The 26,653-nt window shown below is 36.3% G+C and overlaps 2 protein-coding genes across 7 annotated transcripts in view; one reads left to right on the top strand and one right to left on the bottom strand.

The window, feature by feature from the left end:
• Csgalnact (Chondroitin sulfate N-acetylgalactosaminyltransferase) overlaps positions 1–26,653 on the top strand; it is a 337,563-nt gene that overhangs the window by 212,197 nt on the left and 98,713 nt on the right. The gene's annotated exons all lie outside the window — the stretch shown is intronic.
• On the bottom strand, positions 1,869–25,812 carry LOC111514847 (uncharacterized). The gene is made up of 7 exons (XM_074177233.1): positions 25,687–25,812; positions 24,029–24,086; positions 21,889–22,686; positions 9,721–9,930; positions 8,674–8,880; positions 5,020–5,286; positions 1,869–2,126 (listed from the first exon to the last, which is right to left on the bottom strand). The coding sequence occupies exons 1-7, from the start codon at positions 25,738–25,740 to the stop codon at positions 1,894–1,896; spliced, it is 1,827 nt and encodes a 608-aa protein (XP_074033334.1). The 5' UTR covers positions 25,741–25,812; the 3' UTR covers positions 1,869–1,893.

The raw sequence follows: 26,653 nt of genomic DNA, 5'->3' as shown, positions 1-26,653 counted from the left end.
TTGAGTTTTCATTACAATAATGACCCGAACATAAATATAGAGGAAATATTGGAAAATTGTCTTCTACATGAATTTCACTAGTTCGGACTTCCATTGTCTACTATATAAAATGATTTGAAATCCCTGAAAAAAACTAAAAAAGAAGAATTAAAAATGAGATAATAATGAGATAAAATTAATAATTATATTAACCAAAATAAACCTGAAATTAAATAATAGTGAAATAAAATACAAGTAAAAATAGAACAATTGAATAAATAAAAATAAAGAAATGAGAAAAGAAAGAAAATAAAAATAAAAAGTGAAGAGATTCCAAGTCACGTTCGTTCACGACGTTTCGATTGTTAGTATCTACAATCGTTTTCGGGTGATGACTGGACTGATTCCTCCGAGAGATGACTATTTATAGGTCGTTCGAGTACTTTCACTTATCCCCGCTTTCCATTTTCCGCTTCACTGGTTCCGTGGGAGATGACCGTTTTGGCGGGAGTTGGCTATTTTTCGCTTGATGATGGGTTTCCATATGTTGCGTATTTCTACGCTGGCTTGGCTGAATACGTTGTTGGACAACATGTAAGCGGCTTCCTTGAATTTTCTCCTAAACCAATGTTCCTCTCTGTGCAAGATCTCAGCTTGGGACCACTCGATGTTGTGTTGATAGTCTGCTATTTCTGATTTGCTGGTTTCCCCTCGCTGTGTGTGTTTCTTGTGCTCGGCAATGCGAACATCCAATGGCCTCTTAGTTTCACCAATATAGAATTTTCTGGTTTTCTTGAGGCTGCTACGGATAGTGTTACCGGATCTGAAGCAGGTTCTGATGTTGTACTTGGAACCAATTCTTCTTATCCTCTCCGATAATCCTCTGATGTAGGGAAGTGCAAGCACTGTTTGTGACGGCTTCTCTTCCTTGTGAGGCTCCTGCTGTCTTCTAGCCAAAGTCTTTTCTACCATCGCTTTGGAGTAGTCATCCCGTTGAAGATCATTATTACAGAGCCCAAAAGCACGGTCTAATAGAGTCTTGATGATTCCTTTTTTAGTCGATTGATGGTGGTTGGATTCGTGGTTCAGATACTGTCCCGTATGAGTGGTTTTTCAGTATACAGATGTTTCCCACTTAGTGTCGGTCCTCTTCACCAAAACGTCTAAGAATGGCAATTCGTTGTGGATTTCCTTCTCCATTGTGAAATTGATAGAAGGTCTCACGCTGTTGATGTGTTTCAGGAAGGCGTCTAGTTCAGTATTCCCATGGTTCCATATTATGAAGGTGTCGTCAACATATCTCAACCAGACTTTACACAAGATGAGGGACTGCCAATGGGTTCGCCACTTTCACCAGTCATAGCCAACATATATATGGAGTGGTTTGAAACTCTAGCTATTGAAGAAGCCCACAAGAAACCGCGAGTCATTTTTAATTCTTCTTTTTTAGTTTCAGGGATTTCAAATCATTTTATATAGTAGACAGTGGAAGTCCGAACTAGTGAAATTCATCATGAAACATTTTTTGAGTGATGAATATTCGCTTGGTATTGTATGTATTGTCCCAGAAGACCATATGATAACAAATTCGTGAATATATCAAAGCGTAATATACATTTAAAAGTATCAAACTATATCTGAACACCCAACAACGTTTCAGAATATACCTGCATGTTTTGAAACGTTATTGAATACTCTCGAACGTTTTCGAATATTCTAGACTGTTCTAGAAATGTCTAAAAGGTAAAATTCACAGCATAGATATCTTCAAAATCACGTTATCAGATGAAGATAGGAACTTTCATTAACATGCTGATGACTGAATCGCTAGTTCCTTTACAAAATTGATTCGATGATATGAATGGAATGAAAAATAATACGATACGGTTCAAAATCTATATATTTATGAAATGCTTAGAAAACATGTTCTTTTTGGAAGCACTCGAGAGATGTTTTTCCAAATGTGTATAGTTCCGACGCTACTCCAGTGATAGTTCCACCAGCAAGGCAAACTGACAGTGCTGCTGGCGTTGCCAGTAATTGTACCACCTTCAACAGGGTTGTAGCGAGATGTGGTATCACATCGCCAACGTTTACACCAAAATGACTCACAGCATCAACGCGACACGACATGTTCACACAATCGTCTGAAAAATCGATATGGGTAAGAAACAAGTTTAAATTGATCCAAATCTGTAAGATAAATTTCCATCATTACTTCAACTTCGAGCATTTGAGATCAATGAATGACGTATTCAAGAAACACTTTATTGTTTTCCGGTTTTACAAAAACGCAACACGTGTTTTGCTATGTAATAGCAAAACACATGTAAGGGCACGCCTGAAAAAACAGGAATTTGATGTTTGAGAGCACCAGAATGTTATCTCTAAAATACTAATGATTGATTTCATCGAAGCTGTTCAAAACTTCTCATATTTGTCATAAAATGACCCAGAAATAAAACACTCAGTCAACAATAGTCAATATTATATATATGTATATTGAGTTTTCAACAAATGAAATATTTCATCACCAACAGTTGGTACACATGTTTGTTTACATAACACCCCTCTCATCAGCTGTTCTTAAGTAGTAAACATAACCTATGTGAGTTTGTCAATTGTACGCACGTGGTTGCTATTGAAATTATCGTGTGAAGTTGATTTTTGAATTAATTTAAGTGCTGATCTGAAATGCCTCGAAAGTGTGTAAATTCTGTCGATAGCTTTTGCTATATATGTGGTGAAATAACATTTACGGCTCAGAAACGTAAAATGACACCTATCGTTAAGACAGCCTATGAACATTATTTTGGTGTGAAAGTTGGGGACCAAGATGAATCATGGACTCCTCATATATGTTGTAATTCTTGTTCCGTCATATTGCGAGAGTGGCTGAAAAATAAAAACCGGGCAATGGCTTTTGCAGTACCTATGGTTTGGCGTGAGCCTACCAATCATACAGACGACTGTTATTTCTGCTTAACTCCTCCCATTAAGCAAGGTTTATCTATGAAGAAAAGAGGAACGGTTAAATACCCTAATCTCCTATCTGCTCTTCGGCCTGTACCACACTCAGACAATTTGCCAGTCCCTTCTCCACCCCAAAACTATGAAATTTTAGAGGAAGGTGAAGAAGACTATTTAGAAGGAGCAACCCATCCTTCTACATCCTATGACCCTGATTTTGAGGTAAGCGATAGGTCTAGTGATCCGCACAGAATTAGTCAAGCAGAGTTGAGTGACATTATAAGAGATCTTCGCTTGTCAAAGGAAAAGGCTGAGCTGTTAGAGTCAAGACTACAACAGTGGAATCTTCTAAAACATGATGTGAAAATATCTCAGTACAGACAGCGTCAAAAAGATTTGCTTCCTTTTTTTGAGAAAAAAGAAAACCTCGTAGTTTGTTCTGATGTTAATGGTTTGATGGACTGCTTGAATTTGGATCACACTCCATCTGAATGGAGACTGTTTATAGGCTCTTCAAAACTAAGCTTAAAAGCTGTACTTCTGCATAATGGAAATCAGCTACCCTCTATTCCTATAGGTCATGCAGTTCACATGAAGGAAACGTATATAAATATGAAAACACTTCTCCAATCAATCAAATATGAACAACACAAGTGGCACATCTGTGGTGATCTGAAAGTCATTGCTATACTCCTAGGAATGCAATTAGGGTTCACCAAGTACTGTTGTTTTTTGTGTCTGTGGGACAGTCGGGATAGAAAATCTCACTATAAAAAAATGAACTGGCCTACACGAGACCTAAACCCTAATGAGAAAAATGTAGTTTACGAGCCTCTTGTAGATCCTAAGGATGTTCTCCTTCCCCCATTACATATTAAGTTGGGACTAATGAAAAACTTTGTGAAGGCCATGGACCAGGAAGGACAAGCTTTTAAGTACTTGAGAGCAAAGTTTCCCAGGTTGAGTGATGCTAAAGTCAAGGAAGGCATCTTTATTGGGCCTCAAATCCGTGAAATCGTAAATGATCCTGCTTTTGACATGATTTTAACAGGAAATGAAAAAAGAGCCTGGGAAGCCTTTAAGGGGGTTGTACATGGGTTTTTAGGTAACAAAAGAGATGGTAACTTCACAGCATTGGTTAAAGAGCTTCTTCAAGCTTACCACCAACTTGGATGCATCATGTCCTTAAAAATTCATTTTCTTCACTCTCATCTTAATTTCTTCCCACAAAACTGTGGAGCTGTGAGTGACGAACATGGAGAAAGATTCCATCAAGACATTGCCTTAATGGAACAGAGATATCAGGGCCGTTGGAATGAAGCAATGCTTGCAGACTACTGCTGGTCTGTGTGTAGGAATGCTCCAGAAGTGTTTTATAAAAGACAAGCTAAACGACAGCGATCTTACAATGAATCGGATGGACTTAATTGAAATTTGGTGGTACAAACTTCTTTTATTTGTCAAAACACTAAGAATAATGTTTTTTTTTTTATTAATTTTGTACTTAAAATATTCTAAAAGAAACATAACAATATTGTTTTATGTACTTTCACTTTTCACGTATAGTATAACTACTCTTTAAGATTAAGTACTGTGTATCTCAAAAACCAGAGCTAATAAAAATTTTTCATTGTTATTTTCGTTTTTATCACCCCAAAATTAGTAGAAATTGACTAATTTAGTGTAGGAAACATTCAAAAAATATTTTTTTGTTGTGTTGTGATTTGTTATACAAAATAGATGAAAAGTTAAGTGAAAGAACTCCACAAGAAGAACATTATGTTATTCACAAGAGTAATCCACTGGTAGTTCAACTGGAAAAACTGGCTTCCTATAATGGTGAAGAGTAACTAACTAATTCACATGGCAGTATTTCGCTGCTGACCCCCCAAATGCGTGATTGTCAAGATTACTTCCATTCCAGAGGCTCCATTTTGAAATTTCATCACATCTTCATTCGAAATTTTTTTAACCGAGCTACCATTCGAAACTAAGTGAGGTGGTTCATTACAGTTATAAGAGTGATTTCATCATATTATTCATTATCAAAGTGAGCATTTTCATACTTACAGAATACTTTGTTCGAAACGTTTCCAAATCCACTAACAAGCAAACGAAAGCTTTCCACTATCGCCTTAAGAATGTCGATAACTTTGTTCGCCGTTTCTGCAGGACAATTCACCAGAGTTTTATCAACTTTATCAGGAAGATCTTGGGACGAGTCGATTAAACAATTCAATGTTTTGTTATTTGCGTCCAAGATACTTATCATCAATCCATCTCTGTAGAATACATTCCTTATTATGAGGCCTGTACCTTTGAGAATTTCTTTGAAACCTACAACAGAATGTGAAAGGAATAGAATAAGCCACATATATTCACAAATCGAATTGAACAACTACAGAAATATTTTAGGTTTCGTAGTGTTGCCCAACTTTTTGTATGTATTTGAAGTAACGTGTTATATTTATTGTTATATTATCCAATGATGGGTGTATTTTTGGGAGAGACAAGTTGTTGGGGAAGAAACGTCCCCTTCTTCTCCATATTTATACAAAAAATGTGGAAAGCTTTCACTTTTCTTTGTATAGAGATGGAGAAGTAAAAAACCAAAACCTTTCTTTCCTAATAATTCATCACATATCCAATAGAGCTTGTTATCCAAAAATACAGTGGCGAAAATTTCAAGTAAATAAGATTATTCGTTTTTGAAATACGCGACTTGCGGGATTATCAAAAGCTAGTGTGACGTCACGAGATATGTGCGATTGTCGGTACACCGGTTGAATTGTTATAAAATGAAGAATTGAACGTTGGGCAATCGTTGCATTTCGGCTTCGATAAGTACACTCTATTATACAGCGTGACTCACGGTCGATGGTAGGTTAGACGTTTCTGGAAAACGCAAAGCATGATTTTTCTGAAAATTTCACCTCTCACATTTCCTTACCTGTTCTATCGATTTAAAATATTTTCAGCATTGCGGCGTTGCCACTTCCATCAAAAAGTCCTAGTAATTTATTTTTTCAAATGGAACACCCCAGATATTAATACATTTTTGAAATCGCTTCAGTATTTTAATACTTTTTTGGTAATATCTCTATCTGTTTTCGAGATAAAAAATAAATTGTGCTAAATATGGTCCAAAACATAGCCTTAATTGAAAGTCATGAAGGACTTTCTACAGTTGGACTGTAACTTCACAGGGATTTAATATTACCAATAGCACGAACTGCATGTGTGAACTTTTCTAAATGATTTTTTGGTAGGTGTTCTGATTGAAGTGTTTCTATCAAAGAGATTTTCAATAACAGTTGTACAAAAAATAATTTTTAAAGAATTTGATTTCTAGGTAGCCGTGAAAATATCAAGCTTACGACAGTTTGCTGACTTTTATAAGTAATTGATAAATGGTTATTGACGGTGTTTCAAAGAATCGCCAAAAATGAATGCAAATATTGATTATTCAAACGAAGTTCTTATGAAATTATTTATTATACATGGACAGTGTGATCAAATCATTGCCAGAACTTGTAGAAAATTCAACCAAACGTTTCCTGAATTAACACCAATGAACTAGAGGAAGTTTGTAAGATTACAAAATAATTTCCTTAACTATGGCTGCATGTTAAAAGCGCCTTCAACATTATCAAAACCTGTTACTTCAACTGAGGACAAGACTGTTAACGTTTTGGCATATGTTAATGCATATCCGGAAGCTTCCATTCGTAGTGCAGAAAAAGATTTAGGTGTATCACATGCTTCAGTACAACGAATTTTGAAAAATCACGGAATGCATCCGTATAAATTTACCAAAGTTAAAGCTCTGAAAGCAGAAAACTTCGAACGTAGAATGCATTTTTGTGAATCCCTTTTGATTCATACACAGGAAGATCGGGAATTTTTGTCAAAAATTATTTGGAACGACGAATCAAAATTTACGATGGATGGTATTTTCAATAGGAGGAATAAACATTTTTGGACTGATCATAATCCTCATGTTACAAAAAAAATGGGTTTTCAAGAAAAATTTGACCTGAATGTTTTCTGTATTCTGAAGAACAATAAAATTAACTTTTTTATTTATGAAGACACACTGAATGCAGAGAGATATCTCCAAATATTAAGGACGACTGTAACCGATTTTCTTGAAAATTTGTCTTTAGAGGAATATAGGAATTCTTGGTTTCAACTGGACGGAGCGCCAGCTCATTCCACCCAGGAAGTTTCCAGGAAACTTGACGAACTCTTCGACGATCGTTGGTTTAGGCGTTTAGGGCCGTGGGATTGGCCACCGAGATCACCCGATCTCACGCCACTTGACTTTTTTCATGGGGTGTTTTGAAAGAAAGGGTATACAGTACTCCAGTGCCTACCGAAGAAGAATTACGACGGCGAATAGTGCGAAGTATTGAAGATCTGGATCCCCAGTAAATTGAAAAAGCAACCACAAGTCGCGTACAAAAAAACATTTTAAAGTGTTTAGAATGTAATGGACAATTTCACCATTTATTGTGAAAATGTGATATTTTGTTTACAATTTTGTTATTTTGAATCATCCTATTCTGTTATTGTCTGTACTTTCACATGTTTTAGTCCACAAAATCTTACTTTTTACCTAGAAGTGACTGATTTTTGGTACAGTTTGAGCCATAGTTAAGGAAAGTATTTTGTAACCTTGCAAACTTCCTCTCGTTCATTGGTGTTAATTCAAGATACATTTGGTTGATTTTTTTACACGTTCTGACAATGATTTGATCACTTTGTTCATGTGAATAATAAATAATTTCATAAGAACTTCGTTTCAATAATCGATATTTGCATTCATTTTGGAAGATGATTCGAAACACCGTCGATAACTCTCTGTAAATTATTTATAAAAGTAACCGAACTGCTATAATATTGATAATTCCACTGCTACCTTAATCCAAATTGTAAAAAAAAATTATGTTTCTAGAAGAAGCGACTTTATTGAGAAAACTTGACAATTTAGGTATAGGGTCATGATATATCATCTTGAAGCATTTTTCATCATCTTTCAATTTACTGAGTAATATACAGGGGGTTTTATTTGAAAAAATTAACTTTTGACTACTTTTATACACAATGGAAATAATAGTAATTTTAGCACGCCCTATATGATATGGAGTCGATTTCTTGGTGTTATTTGAATATTTCGAGTTTGTCCAAACTATCATCAAAATATCAACCTTTCATGAATTGAGAGTACTGATGTACTTAATTTCTATTAAGGCTATGTTTTGGACCATATTTAGCACGATTTATTTTTTATCTCGAAAACAGATAGAGATAGGTATAGGACATTATCAACAAAAAATTGTTAAAATACCAGAGCAATTCTAAAAATGTATTAATATACGCGGTGTTCCATTTAAAAAAATAAAGTTGCTAGGACTTTTTGATGGCAGTGGCAACGCCGCAATGCTGAAAATATTTTGGATCGATAGAACAGGTAATAAAATGTGAGAGGTGGAATTTTCAGAAAAATCATGCTTTGCGTTTTCCAGAAACGTCTAACCTACCATCGACCGTGAGTCACGCTGTATAATACAATACATCAACAGAACATTAAACTTCCACACCATCTACGTAGAATTGTCTGAATCTTCAAAATATTTTCTGAACCGTTCCTTTGCGACTGTTCTGAAACAACATATATACTCGGAGACTATTTTTTTTCGCTCTTATTAGATTGATACTCACCAGATTGTATCATAGAAATTCCAGTTTTTTGTGATTTGGTGACGTAAAGGAGTAATTTCTTCATTGTTTCGTCTATATCTCCCTTGAAACTCTCCAAATAATTTTCAATCCACTTCATAAAATCTGACCAGCTATATGACTTGAAGGCATTAGCCAAATTGGAAATTGTGGGATCTAAATGAATCTGCTCTTTAATAGAACTATTTCCTAAAAAACCATTAAAATAAGGGAAATATTATTTTGTTACATTACATTTTCATTCATTACAGTCAGTGATATTTCCAAATATAATGGAATGGTTTTGTGACATGTTTTGGTTTTGCATACTCCCCGTTTTGGGGAGTATGCAATTCATCAGCAGTTCTGTCTGTATTAGTACTGCAGAAACGGGCTATCAGGTATATGTCTAAGATTAAACCTCGTGATTCGTGCAGACACAAATTCGCTGAGTAAAACATTTTAACAGTGATTGCTTTGTTCATTTTGGAAACGGTTTGCCTCATTTACAAGACTATGTCTCTATTTGAGGCTTCTTGCTATTCTTACCCATTCCACCGCGTTGAAATTGCCAATTCCTTTAACACATTTGGTCAGGAATTCTATTCATTACAATGGGGTCAAGATGTTTGATAACTTGCCCTCAGATATGAAACAGGCAAATTCATTTCCGTTTCAATAAAATTAATTTAAGACAATTACGACGAAGGTACCTAGCAGAGGTATCTATTGTGTGAATGAAGGCAATCACTTGGTGATCGAAGCACGTGTCGAGGTGTCAAAAATAACGGTTTGGTGTTTGGAATAAACCCCAGTCATATTCATAGATTGTTATGATTGTCTGGTACTTTTAAATTTCCGGATTTCATTCGTTTCTCAGTCTAAACACCAAATTTCCTCATTGGAAAACCCTGGAATATGACTCCTACAGATCGTTTCTGTTCCAATCAAGATAACGTAATCGACGATGTGATTGTTTGATCCAACATTCACATAATTTCGGGCAAAAGTTTATTACCATCACATTGTCGGCTTGAATTGATTCATTACCTGTGTCCGCATCGTTATCAGGACTTCCGAACTCAATAGAACCGATTAAATGGGTACCACCGTGAACTCCACTTTTACCTCCACCATTATCTCCACCTTGACCTCCTGTATGAGCTCCAGCTTGACTTCCACCTTGACCTATACCATCAGTTTCTTCTTGATTTGCACTCTGATCTCCATCCAAACCTACGATAATAGATTTTTTATACTCTGAAATATCAAAGTGCAGCCTATTGAAGGCATTATTGGTCAGTCATTCAGTTTCGTATCATTGTGAAACACGTTCCTTCTGCCCAAATGGAATATTTGAACTGAGTAAGTACCAAAATCCATATTCGAACCAGATATACAGTGTCACACATAAAGTCCGCATCAAATGGGATTTTTTTTGTTCATCTCTTCAAGCAACTTTTGATATCTCCATTAGGTTGTGCTTTAAAAATGAAGCCAAATGACATGCATATGACCGATCGAGTGATTTTCCTTCCACGTCCAATTTGACATTTTTCCAAAAAAATTTCAGAAAAGCAGTTATTGCTCCCATTTGATACGGACATTATGTGTGACACTGTATGTATTGCCTTCTCGAACTTTTCTCAAATCATTGCCAACTTGGGGTTTTCTGAAATCAGTTGAATAACTTTATTATTCAACTGATTTCAAAGTTATTCAACTGAATAACAACTGACTAACAAAGTTATTGAACTGAATTTTTTTAGAAAAGAGCAACAGAAATTGATGATAACCTGACATGAATTTCACTAGTTCGGACTTCCATTGTCCACTATATAAAATGATTTGAAATCCCTGAAACAAGTAAAAAAGAATAATTAAAAAAGAATAGTTGAAAATAACAATTATATTGAGCAACAATAAACCTGAAATGAAATGATAGTGAAATAACCTACAAGTAAAAAATATAATGATTGAATAAATGAAAATTAAAGGAAAAAAATAATAAAAAATAAAAAAGTGTAGAGATTCCAAGTCACGTTAGTTCACGCCAAGACATGGAGAATACCCACAACAGAAAGTGGGGGAAGTTAGTGAGGAAACAATGCCCAAATACAGACCGAAAACAGGACAACTATGAAGCCACCAACGTCATCAACATGAGTTCACGCCCGCTCACGGGAATAGAGGAATCCTTGTTGAGGAAAGGCCTGAATTTTGCCATTACGCCAACATCTGTGCCCACTTTGGAGATAATTACTGCAGTGGAATCCACCAGTTTCCTCATTGACCAGACCGAGGCAGAAGAGTTCAGATGGAAAATTAGAGAACAGTTGGATCGAGAACCAGTTCCAACATCTAACATCAGCAAGGAAGAACGTAGAGCTCTGAACGGCCTACGTAGAGACAACACCATCAAGATCCTACCTGCAGATAAAGGAAACGCTACTGTGGTAATGGATACCGTTCTCTACGAACAGAAGATCGAAGAGGTTCTGCAGAAGGGACGATACACAAAGATCGTACGGGACCCTACTGCATCAATCGAAAGGAAGTTGTACCAGATTTCTGGTACAAGTCTATTTTTCGTACAAGGAAAGATCATGGCTAACACCGCACCACAGTAAGTCCCCTCACTTGTATGGTCTACCCAAAATCCACAAGAAGGACGTTCCGCTTAGACCGATCCTCAGCTCCAGAGATTCGGCTACTCAAAACTTGTCTAGATTTTTACTTCCCTTAATACAACCATTACAAGGAAAAACATCGTCTTTTGTGAAGAATTCAAGGCATTTTGTCGAACTACTAGGGTCAATTGAGGTTACACAGGAAGATCAACTAATTAGTTTCGACGTGGAAAGCCTTTACACCAACGTTCCGGTCGAAGAAGCACTCCAAATCATACAGAGAAAGCTATCCGAAAACGGGAACCTGAAAGAGAGAACGAATCTACCTATAGAAGTAATTATGGAATTACTAGGATGCTGTGTACGAAACTGTTATTTCCAACTGAAGGACGAATTCTTCACACAAGATGAGGGACTGCCAATGGGATCGCCACTTTCACCAGTCATAGCCAACATATATATGGAGTGGTTTGAAACTCTGGCCATTGAAGAAGCCCACAAGAAACCTCGAGTCTGGTTGAGATATGTTGACGACACCTTCATAATATGGAACCATGGGAATACTGAACTAGACGCCTTTCTGAAACACATCAACAGCGTGAGACCTTCCATCACTTTCACAATGGAGAAGGAAATCCACAATGAATTGCCATTCTTAGACGTTTTGGTGAAGAGGACCGACACTAAGTGGGAAACATCTGTATACCGAAAACCCACTCATACGGGACAGTATCTGAACCACGAATCCAACCACCATCAATCGACAAAAAGAAGAATCATCAAGACTCTATTAGACCGTGCTTTTGGGCTCTGTAATACAAAGGAAGGTCTCGAGAAGGAACTAGACATCATCAAAAATGATCTTCAGCGGAATGGATACTCCAAAGCGATGGTAGAAAAGACTTTGGCTAAAAGACAACAGGAGCCTCGCAAGGAAGAGAAGCCGTCACAACCAGTGCTTGCACTTCCCTACATCGGAGGATTATCGGAGAGGATAAGAAGAATTGGTTCCAAGTACAACATTAGAACTTGTTTCAGATCCGGTAACACTATACGTAGCAGCCTCACGAAAACCAGGCCCCCAAACGCAGACTGCGATTCCAAGAATTGCATTTACCGGATACCCTGTGAGTGCGGAAAATCCTATATTGGTGAAACTAAGAGGCCATTGAATGTTCGCATTGCCGAACACAAGAAGCACACACAGCGAGGAGAAACCAGCAAATCAGGAATAGCAGACCATGTTTGGACCCATCAACACAACATCGAGTGGTCCCAAGCTGAGATCTTGCACAGAGAGGAACATTGGTTCAGGAGAAAATTTAAGGAAGCCGCATACATGTTGTCCAACAACGTATTCAGCCAGGCCAGCGTAGATATACGAAACATATGGAAACCCATCATCAAACGAAAAATGACCAACTCCCGTCAAATCGGTCATCTCTCACGGAATCAGTGAAGCGGAAAATGGAAAGTAGAGAAAGTGAAAGTATTTCAACGGCCTATAAAATAGTCATATCTCGGAGGAATCAGTCCCTTCATCACCCGAAGACGATTGTAGATACCAACAATCGAAACGTCGTGAACTAACGTGACTTGGAATCTCTACACTTTTTTATTTTTTATTATTTTTTTCCTTTAATTTTCATTTATTCAATCATTATATTTTTTACTTGTAGGTTATTTCACTATCATTTCATTTCAGGTTTATTGTTGCTTAATATAATTGTTATTTTCAACTATTCTTTTTTAATTATTCTTTTTTACTTGTTTCAGGGATTTCAAATCATTTTATATAGTGGACAATGGAAGTCCGAACTAGTGAAATTCATCACGAAACATTGTCAATCACCTTCAAACAAACCTGACATAAGTCTGACATTGATTCGAATTTATTTTTTTCTGTTAATGAATTCTTTATTTTCATCTTCATTCTTAGTAATATCCAATTTGTAATGGACAAAATACTTCATTCAATATTTTGAAGTGATTTTTGAAGACGCAATTGTTATAATTTTTCTTACCAAAAAGTTTGTAGAGGTCGACATTTTCCCTACAGTGACGTGAGTAGACGTAGAATCCAAAACTGACCTGCTCCGAGTTACTTGATGAAGATCCATAGTGATTTCATAAACTACACCTTACGATTTTATCCCCACACATTTTATTTGAAAAATACATCAATATATCTCGACATGTTTCGCTAGCACAGTAGTTTCTTCAACAGTGATTTGAAGACTACAATTTGCTTCTCACGCTAATATTTATATTCCACATGTAACTATAGTTGGGACTACCTTCATAAAATTACCTTATCCTCTACAATTCTTAGGAGATACCCCAGATATACAGTGTGTCAATTTGAAAACTTCCCACCCTCAATATCCCCCTTCCAGTACATAATATGAAAAAATGGTCAGACAGGTCAACTTTATTTGCAAGGGGGACACTCTGAATGAATATTTTCAACCCTCGGGGTTCAACCCCCTAGGAGGGGTGGATGTTACCCTCAGAATTTCAAATGGAAAGGGGGGTCAAGTGGCACATCATTTTGAAGGGCATTCAATTCTCTTGCCAATGATACCTTTTTCATTAGTTTTTGATGAGCAGTTTTTGAAAAATAACGTTCCAAACGAACGGTGATTAGAAGTGAATAAGAATAAATGATTAAATCTCGCCCGCACTAGATGTTTGGTATTCAGGTTGGTATTCAAAACAAATGATTGTAATGGACTTTTGAAAAAGGTGAGCATCGTACTAGGTAGCATCGTTCCAACCCTTGAGTAATATTCGAATTCGTGGATGTGAGAGGAATGTAGAACTACTTAGTTAACGAAATACGCATCGAGTGCAAACAAAAAATACTAAATTGCAAAAAACAAATTTCAACCATCTTGTTACGCTTTATCTGATAATATGTTCAAAATGTTGTCCATTCTGCTCTAAACAGTAATACAGTCTGTTTTCGAACTCCTCTCGAACATTTCGGAAAACTTCACCACTAATTGACCGGCATGCTGCTGTAATTCGTCCTTTGAGGTCATCCATATCAGTGGGCTGTGTTTTATAAACGACAGATTTGAGATATCCCCAAAGAAAAAAATCTAATGGAGTCAAATCCGGTGATCTCGGTGGCCACTCAATTGATCCCCTTCTGCCAATCCATCTCTCCCGGAATCGCTCGTTCAACCATTGTCGGACGGGGCGAAAATAATGAGGTGGCGCACCGTCCTGTTGGAAATGTAACAAATCTTCCTGCAACAGTAAATTACCGTGTGCATCAATTTGAGTTTCGAGCTCGTGAGTTATAAGTGGATCGATAGGTGCTTGAAGCATATCTAGGTACAGATCACCATTCAAGTTTTCTTCAAAAAATAAAGGTCCGATAATGGCATTTCCAAGAATACCAGCCCAAACATTAACTTTTTGTGGGTGTTGTGTATGTCCTTCTCGAAAATTGTGAGGGTTTTCGTCACTCCAATAGCGACAATTTTGCCTATTAACATTGCCATTCAGGAAAAATGAACATTCATCACTGAAACAGATATTGAACAGAAGATTAGGTAAAGCATTGATTCGAAGAGTCATGATTTCACAGAATTCTATTCTTCTGTCATAATCATCCTCATGGAGCTCGTGGAGAATCTGCATTTTATATGGATGAAATTTGTGCATTTTCAGTGCTTTCCTTACAGTCTCGTGTGACATTCCCGTCTGTTCTGCTACTGATCGTAAGGAGCTAGTCGGCTCTGCAGCAAATGTTCCCAACACCTCAATTTGAGCATCCTCATTCAGTACTCTGGGGTTATTCCTTTTTTTATTCTTCACCGAACCAGTTTCGGAAAACTTTGTCACCAAATCAAGCACATACCGGTGACTTATATTAAGATTTGGATTTCTTTCATTAAAAAGAGATGCCGCCCTTCGTGCGCACTTGCCCACCTCTCCATAAATAAAAATTATTTCAATTCGGTCTTGGATAGTGTAAACCATTCTTACAATTTATACACTTTCTAAGGTATCGCTGATCAGCTCAACAAATGAAACTGAAATGATAGTACTACCAAATGGCTTGAATGCGATGAACACCTTTTTTGCTCAAAAAACGATACTTTTTATAGCAGAAGTAACAAAAAAGGGATAAGAGTTTTAAATCCGATAATAAACCCAAATGAAACTCACCGAAATCAGATAACTAATTAATGTAAATTTTTTGAGGCTTGTCTAATTTTACCCCTGATGGAAAGTTGAAAAGCTAACCCGTCATCACAAGTTTTACTTATAAGATAGTCAATAAATTGTATTTCTTTGCATACTAACTTGATAACCAGGCATTTTAGTATAGGCCAATTCTAATTACTTCTATTAGTTTAGAACTACATTTTCGGATACTGCTGATCGGAAAATAATAAATGAGGGCACCGTCGGCAAGCGAATTGAATGCCCTTCAAAATGATGTGCCACTTGACCCCCCTTTCCATTTGAAATTCTGAGGGTAACATCCACCCCTCCTAGGGGGTTGAACCCCGAGGGTTGAAAATATTCATTCAGAGTGTCCCCCTTGCAAATAAAGTTGACCTGTCTGACCATTTTTTCATATTATGTACTGGAAGGGAGATATTGAGGGTGGGAAGTTTTCAAATTGACACACTGTATAGGATATCTCCTTAAATTTTTCATGAAAGAGGAAGAGAAATGGATCATTAACCAATTGGATCGCCACTTTTACCAGTTATAGCCAACATATACAGGGTGTTAATTAAGTATGTACCGTAAATTCAACAGACGATTCTTCAGGTAATTTTAAGACGAAATGTTCATATAAACATGGGTCCGCAAATCCTTCGTTCTCAAGATACAGGGTGTTAAAATAAAAATAAGAAAAAAGTTATTCGTAGAATATCCTTCACCTAATCTGGTTGTAATATGGCAATAGTATTTATAACATTGGGGAGTTAATTTAGCCCGAACGTGATTCAATTTATCAAGTCCAGTTATATTAAGTTATATTTTTGACTTAAAAATGTACGCCACTGACTTTCGTGCAATTTTTATCTCCTCTTTGGATTGAGCAATTAGAAATACAACTTTTTTGTCTCTTGAATTTTTTTCGTATCTTGCTTAGTTTTTAAGAAAAAAAAGTCGACCTAATTGCATATCCCTGGACCTCACAAGGAATAATTTGGGGAATTATATATTTCTTTTGGAAATTATTATTTTTACAATTTTTCATTACTGATTATGTAACAATAACAACAAATATTAAATAACATTAACATCTAGACTAACGAATTGCACTAAATTAAGTGTTGCAAATGGCCTTCTTCGGCTTCAATACAACCGTCTAGCCCCGCATCATTGAATTTCGCACTCTTCTGAAAATACCATAAATACTAATCAAAGGTTGCCTTGGAAAACGATCGCAGCATTTAATAAACAGTTTGACAGTTACTGTCAACTTTATAAGCTTTTAATTTATAATTGTTATGAAAAGTGTGTTTAGTGGTTATTTTTCGAACCATTTTTGTAAAACATGGTTCAATTTACTAACAGTGAAATGACAGATACGCATTTCTGTTATGGAATGGCTCACGGAAACTCGAATGCTGCGAAACGCATTTACCATGAAAGATTTCCTCAGCGTGTTGTGCCTAATAGAAGAACTTCTGTACGTCTCCATGCACGACTTTCTGAAACAGGCAGCTTTGAAAGATCGACGGTTGTCATTGGGAGGCCTGCAACGGTACGAACAGTTCAAATTGAAGAAGCTGTTTTAAATGAGATTAAAGTAAATCCTGATACCAGTACTCGGAAAATAGCTGAAGAACTGAATATTACCCATGTCACAGTGTGGCAGATTTTAAGAGCCCAGCAGCTATATCTCTATCACATGCAACGTGTGCAAGCTCTATTGCCCAGAGATTTGCCTGAAGGACTAGCTTTTTCTAATTGGTTACGCGGTAAAATAAGAAGAAATCCAGGTTTCCTAAGTCGAAAATTGTTAACAGATGAAGCTTGTTTTCTCACAATTCAACAATCACATTTGGACCGAAAACAATCCACACGCCTTGATAAAAAATAATTTTCAAAAACAGTTTTCTTTTGATATTTGGGTTGGAATTATCAGTGACCATCTCATTGGGCCTCACTTCCTTCCACCTAGACTTGATGGAGAAGAATACCGAAGGTTTTTAGAATTTGTTTTACCTGGACTTTCAGAAGAAATTCCAGTCATGAAAAGATTACGTATGTCGTACATGCACGATGGTGCTTCACCACCCTTTAGTGTAGTGGCACGGCAATTTTTGGATGAAAGTCACCATAATCGCTGGATTGGGAGAGCAGGCCCACACCCATGGCCACCTCGCTCGCCCAAAATGAATCCCTTAGATTATTTTCTCTGGGGACACCTTAATGCGTTGGTATACAAAACTGCTATTCAAAGTGAAGAGGATTTACGGAATAAAATAATTAATTCATGTGACATAATAAAAATACGCCGGTTATTCTCAGAAGAGTGCGAAATTCAATGATGCGGCGGCTAGACGGTTGTATTGAGGCCGAAGAAGGCCATTTACAACACTTAATTCAGTGCAATGCGTTAGTCTAGATGTAAATGTTATTTAATATTTGTTGTTATTGTTACATAATTAGTAATGAAAAATTGTAAAAATGATAATTTCCAAAAAAAACATTCAAGTCCCCATACTATTCCTTGTGAGGTCCAGAGAGATGCAATTAGGTCGACTTTTCTTGAAAACTAAGCAAGATACGAAAAAAATTCAAGAAACAAAAAAGTTGTATTTCTAATTTTTCAGTCCAAAAAAATTATAAAAATTCCTTAAAAGTCAGTGGCGTACATTTTTAAGTCGAAAATATTCGTTCAAATCACAATCGAAACGCCACTGGACTCAATAAATTGAATCACGTTTGGGCTAAATCAGATCCTTAATATTATAAATATCATTGCCAAATTACAACAAAATTAGGTGAAGGGTATTTAAGATATTTACGAATAATTTTTTTTTCATTTCAACGCCCTGTATCTTGTATATTACTGGAGTTTTTTCCCAGCACCAAATCGTTATTTTCAACACCTCGACACGTGTTTCGATCATCAACTTCAACTGTTTTAATCTTCCTCTTTGAAGATGATCACTTGGTGATCGAAACACGTGTCGAGGTGTTGAAAATAACGATTTGGTGTTGGGAAAAAACTCCAGTAATATTTATTACTACACCAAAGGTTCCAAGCAGTCCATCATAAGTACCCTGTATCTTGAGAATGAAGGATTTGCGAACCCATGTTTATATGAACATTTTGCCTTAAAATTACCTGAAGAATCAACTGTTGGATTTATAATATATACTTGATCAACACCCTGTATATGGAGTGGTTTGAATCTCTGGCCACTGAAGAAGCCCACAAGAAACCTTGAGTCTGGTTGAGATATGTTGACGACACCTTCATAATATGGAACCATCAGAATACTGAACTAGATACTTTCCTGAAACATATCAACAGCGTGAGACCTTTCATCAATTTCACAATGGAGAAGGAAATCCACAACGAATTGCCATTCTTAGACGTTTTGGTGAAGAGGACCGACACTAAGTGGGAAACATCTGTATACCGAAAAACCACTCATACGGGACAGTATCTGAACTACGAATCCAACCACCATCAATCGACTAAAAGAGGAATCATCAAGACTCTATTAGACCGTGCTTTTGTGCTTAATAATACTAAGGAAGGTCTCGAAAAGGAACTAGAATCATCAAAAATTATGGCCGAGCAAAAGAAACACACACAGCGAAAGGAAACGAGCAAATCAGCAACAGTAGAGCATGTTTTAACTCATCAACAGAACATCGAATGGTCGCAAGCTGAGATCATACACGCATACATGTTATCCAACAATGTACTCACCCAAGCTAGCGTAGAGATACGCAACATATGGAAACCCATAATCAAGCGATAAATGGCCAACTTCCGCCCCCACCAAACGGTCATCTCCCGCTAAACCGGTGACGCGGAAAGAGGAGATAAGTGGAAGTACTCGAATGACCCATAATAATAATAATTCATTTATTTCGCTTGTTAAAAAGTACATAACAGTGGATAATTCTATCAGTACAGTAACAAGGAAAACGTCATAAGATTTTGTCATGGTTATAATAAAAAGTTTGAAATAATGGTAATGTCAAATAGTGACAAGAACATTAAAGAAGACAAAAAAAACACCTAACCTAAAATTCCTCAAGGGTGTAGCAATGTTTTTCTATGAGAGCAGCTTTCAGTCTTGACTTGAAAATATTGACATTTGGCGCATTCTTTACCGAATCGTCAAGCTTATTGTAAAATTTTGATCCAAGAAAAAGGTGGCTTTTTTGGTATATGGTGGTTCGATGCATATGGGGTATTAATAAGTTTTTAGAGCGGGTAGGGTGTTTATGCTGATTAGATATAAAATTATGACCATTCTTGTACAAATATATGCATAATTCATAAATATAAAAACCCGCGACGTATTTTGAGTTCTTCGAAAATGTTTCTACACGATTGCCTCCATCTTATACGAGCAATAGTTCTGATGGCATATTTCTGTAGTGTAAAACCCTCACTGCAGACGATCCAGTGCCCCAGTTCAGTTTTCCAAATCGTATATGACACTGTATTGATCCATAGTACAGATTCAACAACACTTGTTTACAGCAATGGTTTGACATACATCTTAGAGCATAGCAATTTCTGCGGAGTTTGTCGCAGAGTTACAATGTGAGTGATCCAGGTGAGCTTGTAGTCAAGTGTGAGGCCAAGCATCTTTGTTTTTGAGCAAGATTCAACATACAACTCCTCGTTCTAATAAATGCTAAAATTGTCATGAGCAGAATTCAGCGAGAATTTCATCAATGATGTTTTCGTGATGTTCAGTGATAGTTGATTTTTTCGGCCATGTTACTACCTGCTCATAGACATTCTCTGTTTTCTCTGCAAGTGCTATTGCATTGCTCTCCTTTATGAGAAAATTGGTGTCGTCTGCATAAGCAATGACATGTATTTCCGTGAGACTATTCATGAACTGCAACAAGTCATTCGCATATATAAGAAACATTAAGGGGCCAAGAATTGAGCCTTGTGGAACACCCTGTTCAATGGTTGCTGACTGACTTACAGTTTTCAGAATCACTACTTTTTGGGTCCTGCCATGCAAATAAGACTTCATTAATTTCAATGCGGTTCCCCTCACGCCATATCGTTCCAATTTCTGATAAATAGTCATCCCTTGGAGGAATTATTCCAGTCATCGCCCGACGACGATTGTGGATATTAAAACGTCGTGAAGTAACTTGGTTTGGAATTTTTATTTTTTGTTTAATTGTTTAATTTGTTACTTTTTTTTTAAACAACGATAAAAATAAAATAAAAACAACAATTAAAATTAATTGGCGCTCTGGGGCGACTTCATTGATTCCAGTGGCGCATTTGCTTTTTCAGCTGCAGGAAAACCCGGAAAAACCTGCAGCACCACATCATCTGAAGATCTTGATCTAAGAATGTCCTCTCTCTTATAAAACAAAATGTAGAGTGTCTCCAGAGGTTTGTTTGCCTAATATAATTGTTACTTTCAGCTATTTTTTTTTATTTTCAATTTGTATTGGTTCTTCAAGGGATTTGACATAATTTTATATATTAATAGGCAATGGAAGTCCGAACTGATGAAATTCATCATGAAACATTGTCAATCACCTTCAAACAAAAAGCAAAAAATTAAATTATTCTCATTCACTTCATATGGATATTTTTTCAATATTTAGCATCTGATGAGTACATTTGTTGGGTTGATCAAACTTCCAAACAAATATTCATCCACGAATGATCTTTATTAGGAATTTTTCTGTTAGTGATGAATATTTTGAAAAACACTAACAATGCTGATGGTTGACGTTGATTTCAATAAAATGACTGTTACGAATATGAATAGGTGATAATTATAATATTTTCAATCCCCTTATCACCTAAAAAATTCAAAATTTCAAGACATTATAGCATACGTATCTCAACTGATAAGAGGCTAATGATCGTCACTGCCAAAATTTCCAAAATAAAAAAATTAGGTATCTCAGAAATGCGAAACTTTCATGAATATTCGGTTATGATTAACATTGAGAATTATTGAGTTATTATTATTCAAGTGCCCATTTTCAAAATACGTAGTCGATAAGATAAATTCTCGATATTTCGACCTAGATATTTTTCAAACTGTACGAAATACATTATTTTTACCTCGCAATAATGTTTCTTTTCCCTAAAGGGTGAATTTTTGGAAAATTCACCTTCCGGAAGAAGAAGAAGAAAAAACCTTGCACCCAAGGTCTTTTTCTTTAGTGTTATTGCAAAATTATATACCCATTGTTCTAACCATATTTTATTGGCGTAATAATGTTGAACTCTCCAACAAAACTTCGACATTCTGATCAGCCAATTCGTTTGGGTGTGCTTAATAAAATTTTCAAAACTTTTCGTTTGCCCAGCAAATAGACAATACGGAAAATCATTCATATGTACGTTCAACGTGAAAATTACCTCCATTAGATCCATTGCTCGGAGATCCAGCAGAGTCACTCGATCCATCACCATCGTTATCTTGAGAATTGTCATTTGTACCGGAAGGTAAACCATTAGTATTTGGATCAGGAAATGTTACTGGTCCTTCGCTTCCTGAACTACCACTTGTAACGCTTCCGGAATTTGGACCAGATCCGGAGCCTGAACCATTTAGGGACCCAATGAGACCTCCTATAATAGAACCATCTCCCGAACTCTCAGGACCGGAATCTTCCGAGCCGGATTTTCCAGAACCAAAAAGACCACCAAAGAGACCTCCCAGGGATGAGACAATATCACCAACTCCTGAGTGTTTAGATCCAGAATTTCCAGAGTCCGAATCATGACCATCAGCACCGACACTAACGGATCCAGATCCTTCGAAACTACCACCTCCAGCTCCATTATCTCCGTCACTAGCCCCTACATTTCCTGAACCAGGACCAGAACCTTCTGGAACAGAACCTCCCAGACCAACATCTCCTTGATCGGAGCCTGCTTTCGAATCTTCCGAACCGGATTTTCCAAAACCAGAACCAAAAAGACCACCCAAAAGACCTTCCACTGATGAGATAATATCACCAACTCCTGAGGGTTTGGATCCAGAGTTTCCAGAACCGGAATCATGACCCTCATCACCGACAGAAACGGATCCAGATCCTTCGAAACTACCACCTCCAGCTCCATTATCTTCGTCACTAACACCACCATTTCCATCAGCATCACCAGAAACTCCAGCACCAATACGAGCGGAACCGTTTCCCTCAGCTGTCAAACCTACAAAAAAGACAATTTTCATTGTTAGTATATCATATTCCATATTTTTTTATCGAAATATATTTTTCTACTTGAAAATATATGTCACAGTCTTCAGGTATCATTTTTGAAACTCCAAAATTTTAGCAAAGATGATTTTTTAGCAACGGTGTTCCGCAAGGGTGCATATGGGGCCCACTACTATTTTTATTATATACACCACATTTTCCAGATTTTTTTCAATATTCTTGGGTCATCTGCTACTCCGATGATACTCAAATCTACATAGAATGCGATGAAGATACTTCTGACATAACACAGAAAAAACTTAATGATGACTTATGTTCTCTGATGAAATCATCAACCAAATATTGCTTAACTTTCAATCCCTCTAAGTCAGTAGTTATGCTCTTTGGAAGGATATTGTCACGTAATCTAGACAAGGTTTCTATAACTGCAAACGGAGTTGAGTTACCTCTCAAGGATATTTCTAAAAACTTAGGACTATACCTCAACAGTATATGGTCCCAATCTCCTTCAAGCTGACAAGAATAGATTACAAACACTACAGAATTCATGTGTGAGGCTGATAACTGGAACAAAAAGACGCGACCATATATCACACATTTTGAAAGATACCGGATGGCTAAATATGGAGTCGCCACGCATTCTACATTCTACTGTCTTGTTTCATAAAATAATCAATGAAAAGAAACCAAGTTATCGTTATAGAAAAATCAGTTACAGGACGGATATACACAACCTCAATCTTCGATGCCGAAACCACATCAAAACATAAAACCTCTCAATTCAGAGGCTCTTTTTTATTTTTTCTACCCAGGCTATACAACCGCTTACCGAATGGTCACACAAAAAATGTCTGCTTGCAAGAAACTCTGAATTAGCTTACATATAAGCTCCATTTTCAAATCTTCTTTGAAGCTGCTTGAATTTTCAAATTCGGCACCCATGATATACCTAATCCTACGGGGTAATGCTAATGAGAAAATCTAAATTCAATGCAGATAGTTGTATTTCTGTATTGTAAATGTTTATATCTAATATTAATCTGGGGGTTGAAAAAGAGATTGAAATGAGATTCAAGTTGATTTTTCTTGATAGTAGTGATAGTCAGTAGTGGAAAAATGAGTATTAATATCTTATTGATTTTACATTTCTTTCAACATCACTCTAAAGGAGTTTTATATTGTGCTTCATGAACTTAGCTTACAAAGAGATTTCATTTCCTTTACACGTTTTTTAAATTTTATTTCTTTTGTTAACTTATTCGAATAAAATTTTCTGTGGCTAAAATTGTAACTGTGAATCAGTTACACAACTATTTTTGAATACTCTCACTTACCAGGGTCCTGTATTGTATCACGTTTACATCTCAGACATTCCCCTCTTGCCAGAGTTATCTGGAAAAAATTCTAATATTATTGAATATAATTATAGTAAACAGCAAACCCATTCAATTGGGTTATCCTCTCCAGGTATGAAATTAGGTATAGATCTTCCAAGAGGAACTTTGTAACTTTGACAATTGATAACGGTCATCAGTCAAATCAGCTGTCGAATCGCTGTGTCAAATGACCGTGAGAGTGTGCAGGAAAATCCGAAGTAGTCGATTACACGTCACTCACAAGAACTCGGCCTTTCGCAGACCACAACTTGACGAATTTTGCCTCGTGACTTGGTCCTGCACCCGTAAAAAAATCAACTGGGCCAGGAACTAAAGGTAAACGGTCATCGAAAAAACATCAGAGAAAGGATTTGAAAATCGCGATTAGTATTCGCAAATATGACAGAAAAACTAAGAGTAGAGCTTTCTAAAGTAGTGATCAGGGTGGATTGGTGGGTAAAAAGAAAGTGGTAGACGTAGAAAAGACTTAAAACTGCTGGAAAGCTGGAAAAAAGACGAAACTTCCATTCCAAAAACTGAGAGTAGACCTTCGAGCAAATTCGATTCTGGAATGTATACCTGAAACATGGACATTGATTGATGTCACCTTCAGGATTTGGAGAAGTCTTTGAGATTCATTATTTTCATTTCATTCACATTGTAAATATCAGAAAAACTACTTATCAGGCATATTTCAGAGGCTAACAGACTATATCGTAGCAAGATGTACCAAAAGCCATAGTATAATTCGCAGAAAAGACCGAGGTAGATGGACTATGACCTCAAAATTCAACAGATGCATACGTGAAGGAAGGTAAAATATCTAGATTGAGTTTGGTGAATTTTCAGTAATTGTTTCTTGCTAAGAAACTCTCTGAGATTCAAGACAAAATTCTCGGAATTTCAGTGAGTTTTCCACTCCAGAAGTTCAACAAGATGGACTCCAAGAAATATAACAGGTGAATAAGAATTTCTTACTGTAAATTACCAATTTTCATTGCGTTTTGACACATTGTTTGAAGAATCTGTGGATCTGTGAAGTGATCTGACATACCTACAATTTTTGTTATACGTGTTTTCAAAAGTTTTCGTTGATGGTCAAAAAAGAGCTCATTTTACCATTGATATGAATTGTTTTCAGGTAAACATAAAAAGCTGACAAAAACAATTGAAAAAACTCCATCTTCAACACAAAGATTATGTGAAAGTTGCTGTTTTGGGAGGGATTTTTTCTTCCAGTTTGTGTCTGAAAGCTACTTTTTTGCATGATCTACACATCTATGTATAGGGTTACCTTTTTAGAAATTGACTGCTTCCTTCCCACTTTTTTGCATGAATAAAATTATTCATTCCTGAAAATAAGCTTTTCATTTTGAAATAGGCTTTTTTTGAATCGCCTTCTATTCAAAAAAATAGTCGAAACTTCAGAATTCCCACCCTATCACAATAATAGAGTTATCAAACATATGTTTTCATTCAAATATTCATTCAGAAAAATATATAAAACAGAAAAAACTACTTTCACTGATTTATTGCGGCATTTTTCGAAAATTTCACCTATTTATTGGTTTATGGTAACTACAGTGGTGAAATGAAAAGTAGAGAAAAAAACTCACCCCAACATATCCTAAAACTGCCACCAACAGCAAAACTCGTCCTACAGCCATCATTTTCCAACTCAGATTGTTCCAAAATCTGAAGTCCTCAAACTTTTTACTACTAATGGTACACTCGTTAGCCGCAATTTCAGCTTAAATAATTTTTTTCTTATTGAAATTTTCTGCTTATCTAATATTTTTGTTGTTAATTAGCGCCAAAAGCTTGAGATTCATTTCTTTATTCAGAGGTTGTCCCCTCCAGGTGATATGTGGCGGATATTGTACTTGGTGATAGGGAATTCTAATTAAAGAAAGCTTATTGAATTTTGAAATTCTGAAGTTATTTTCATATCATTATTTCATGAACGAAAATAAAAAAATGATAAACCAACTAGAGGTTCTTACTGCGTATCTTTATTCTGAAAATTTGTGATTATATCATGAACAGTGTTATTGATTTTCCTCAACCAACGTATCAGGGTATTCAAAATTCATAACTTTAGTTTCACTATTTTTTTTTGGATACCCAGGAAATGTCATCAGCCTCAAATAAATATTGCAGATTGCAATCAAAACGGTCCTGCAACTTTTTTCTGCCATCACCAAATATCCAAACTCCAAACATGGGGGATTGAGATCATCAGTACTAGCCAAGGGTTGTACTGAAGACTCGCAGATACAAATGTTACTGAAAGATTTTTCTCGGATCACAAAAAATTTAATACTGTCGATTGTGGCAGTACTTCACAAATGAATAAATGGTATGTGGACTGAAGTAATGTTGGAAAATTGTTCGCACATTACTATAAATATCCACAACAATCATTTATTTCATTCATCTAAAAGAACAATTCGTTCAGGCCAGTTTCAACTCCCTACACTGTAGGTTGATGGACTTACACCTACTCCCCTGGCTAATACTACGAAGGGCGTTGGATTATATCCAACAGGTGTCAGATACAACTGCCGCAATAGATTTTCACTT

The sequence above is a fragment of the Leptinotarsa decemlineata genome, unplaced genomic scaffold, assembly GCF_025532065.1.
Source record: "Leptinotarsa decemlineata unplaced genomic scaffold, Ldec_3_MD MMD2_tig00002974_RagTag_RagTag, whole genome shotgun sequence".
NCBI lineage: Eukaryota > Metazoa > Arthropoda > Insecta > Coleoptera > Chrysomelidae > Leptinotarsa > Leptinotarsa decemlineata.
Note: the sequence above shows the minus strand (reverse complement) of the source record. Positions and strands in the feature narration are given on the sequence as shown.

Excerpts from the sequence above, each read along its gene's own strand:
- LOC111514847 (XM_074177233.1), bottom strand. The coding sequence starts at position 25,740 with ATGATGGCTGTAGGACGAGTTTTGCTGTTGGTGGCAGTTTTAGGATAT. Across the intron at positions 22,687-24,028 it reads TGATACAATACAGGACCCTG|GTTTGACAGCTGAGGGAAAC; the intron begins GTAAGTGAGAGT and ends TCTTTTTTGTAG. Across the intron at positions 9,931-21,888 it reads GAGCAATGGATCTAATGGAG|AGTATAAAAAATCTATTATC; the intron begins GTAATTTTCACG and ends TTGATATTTCAG.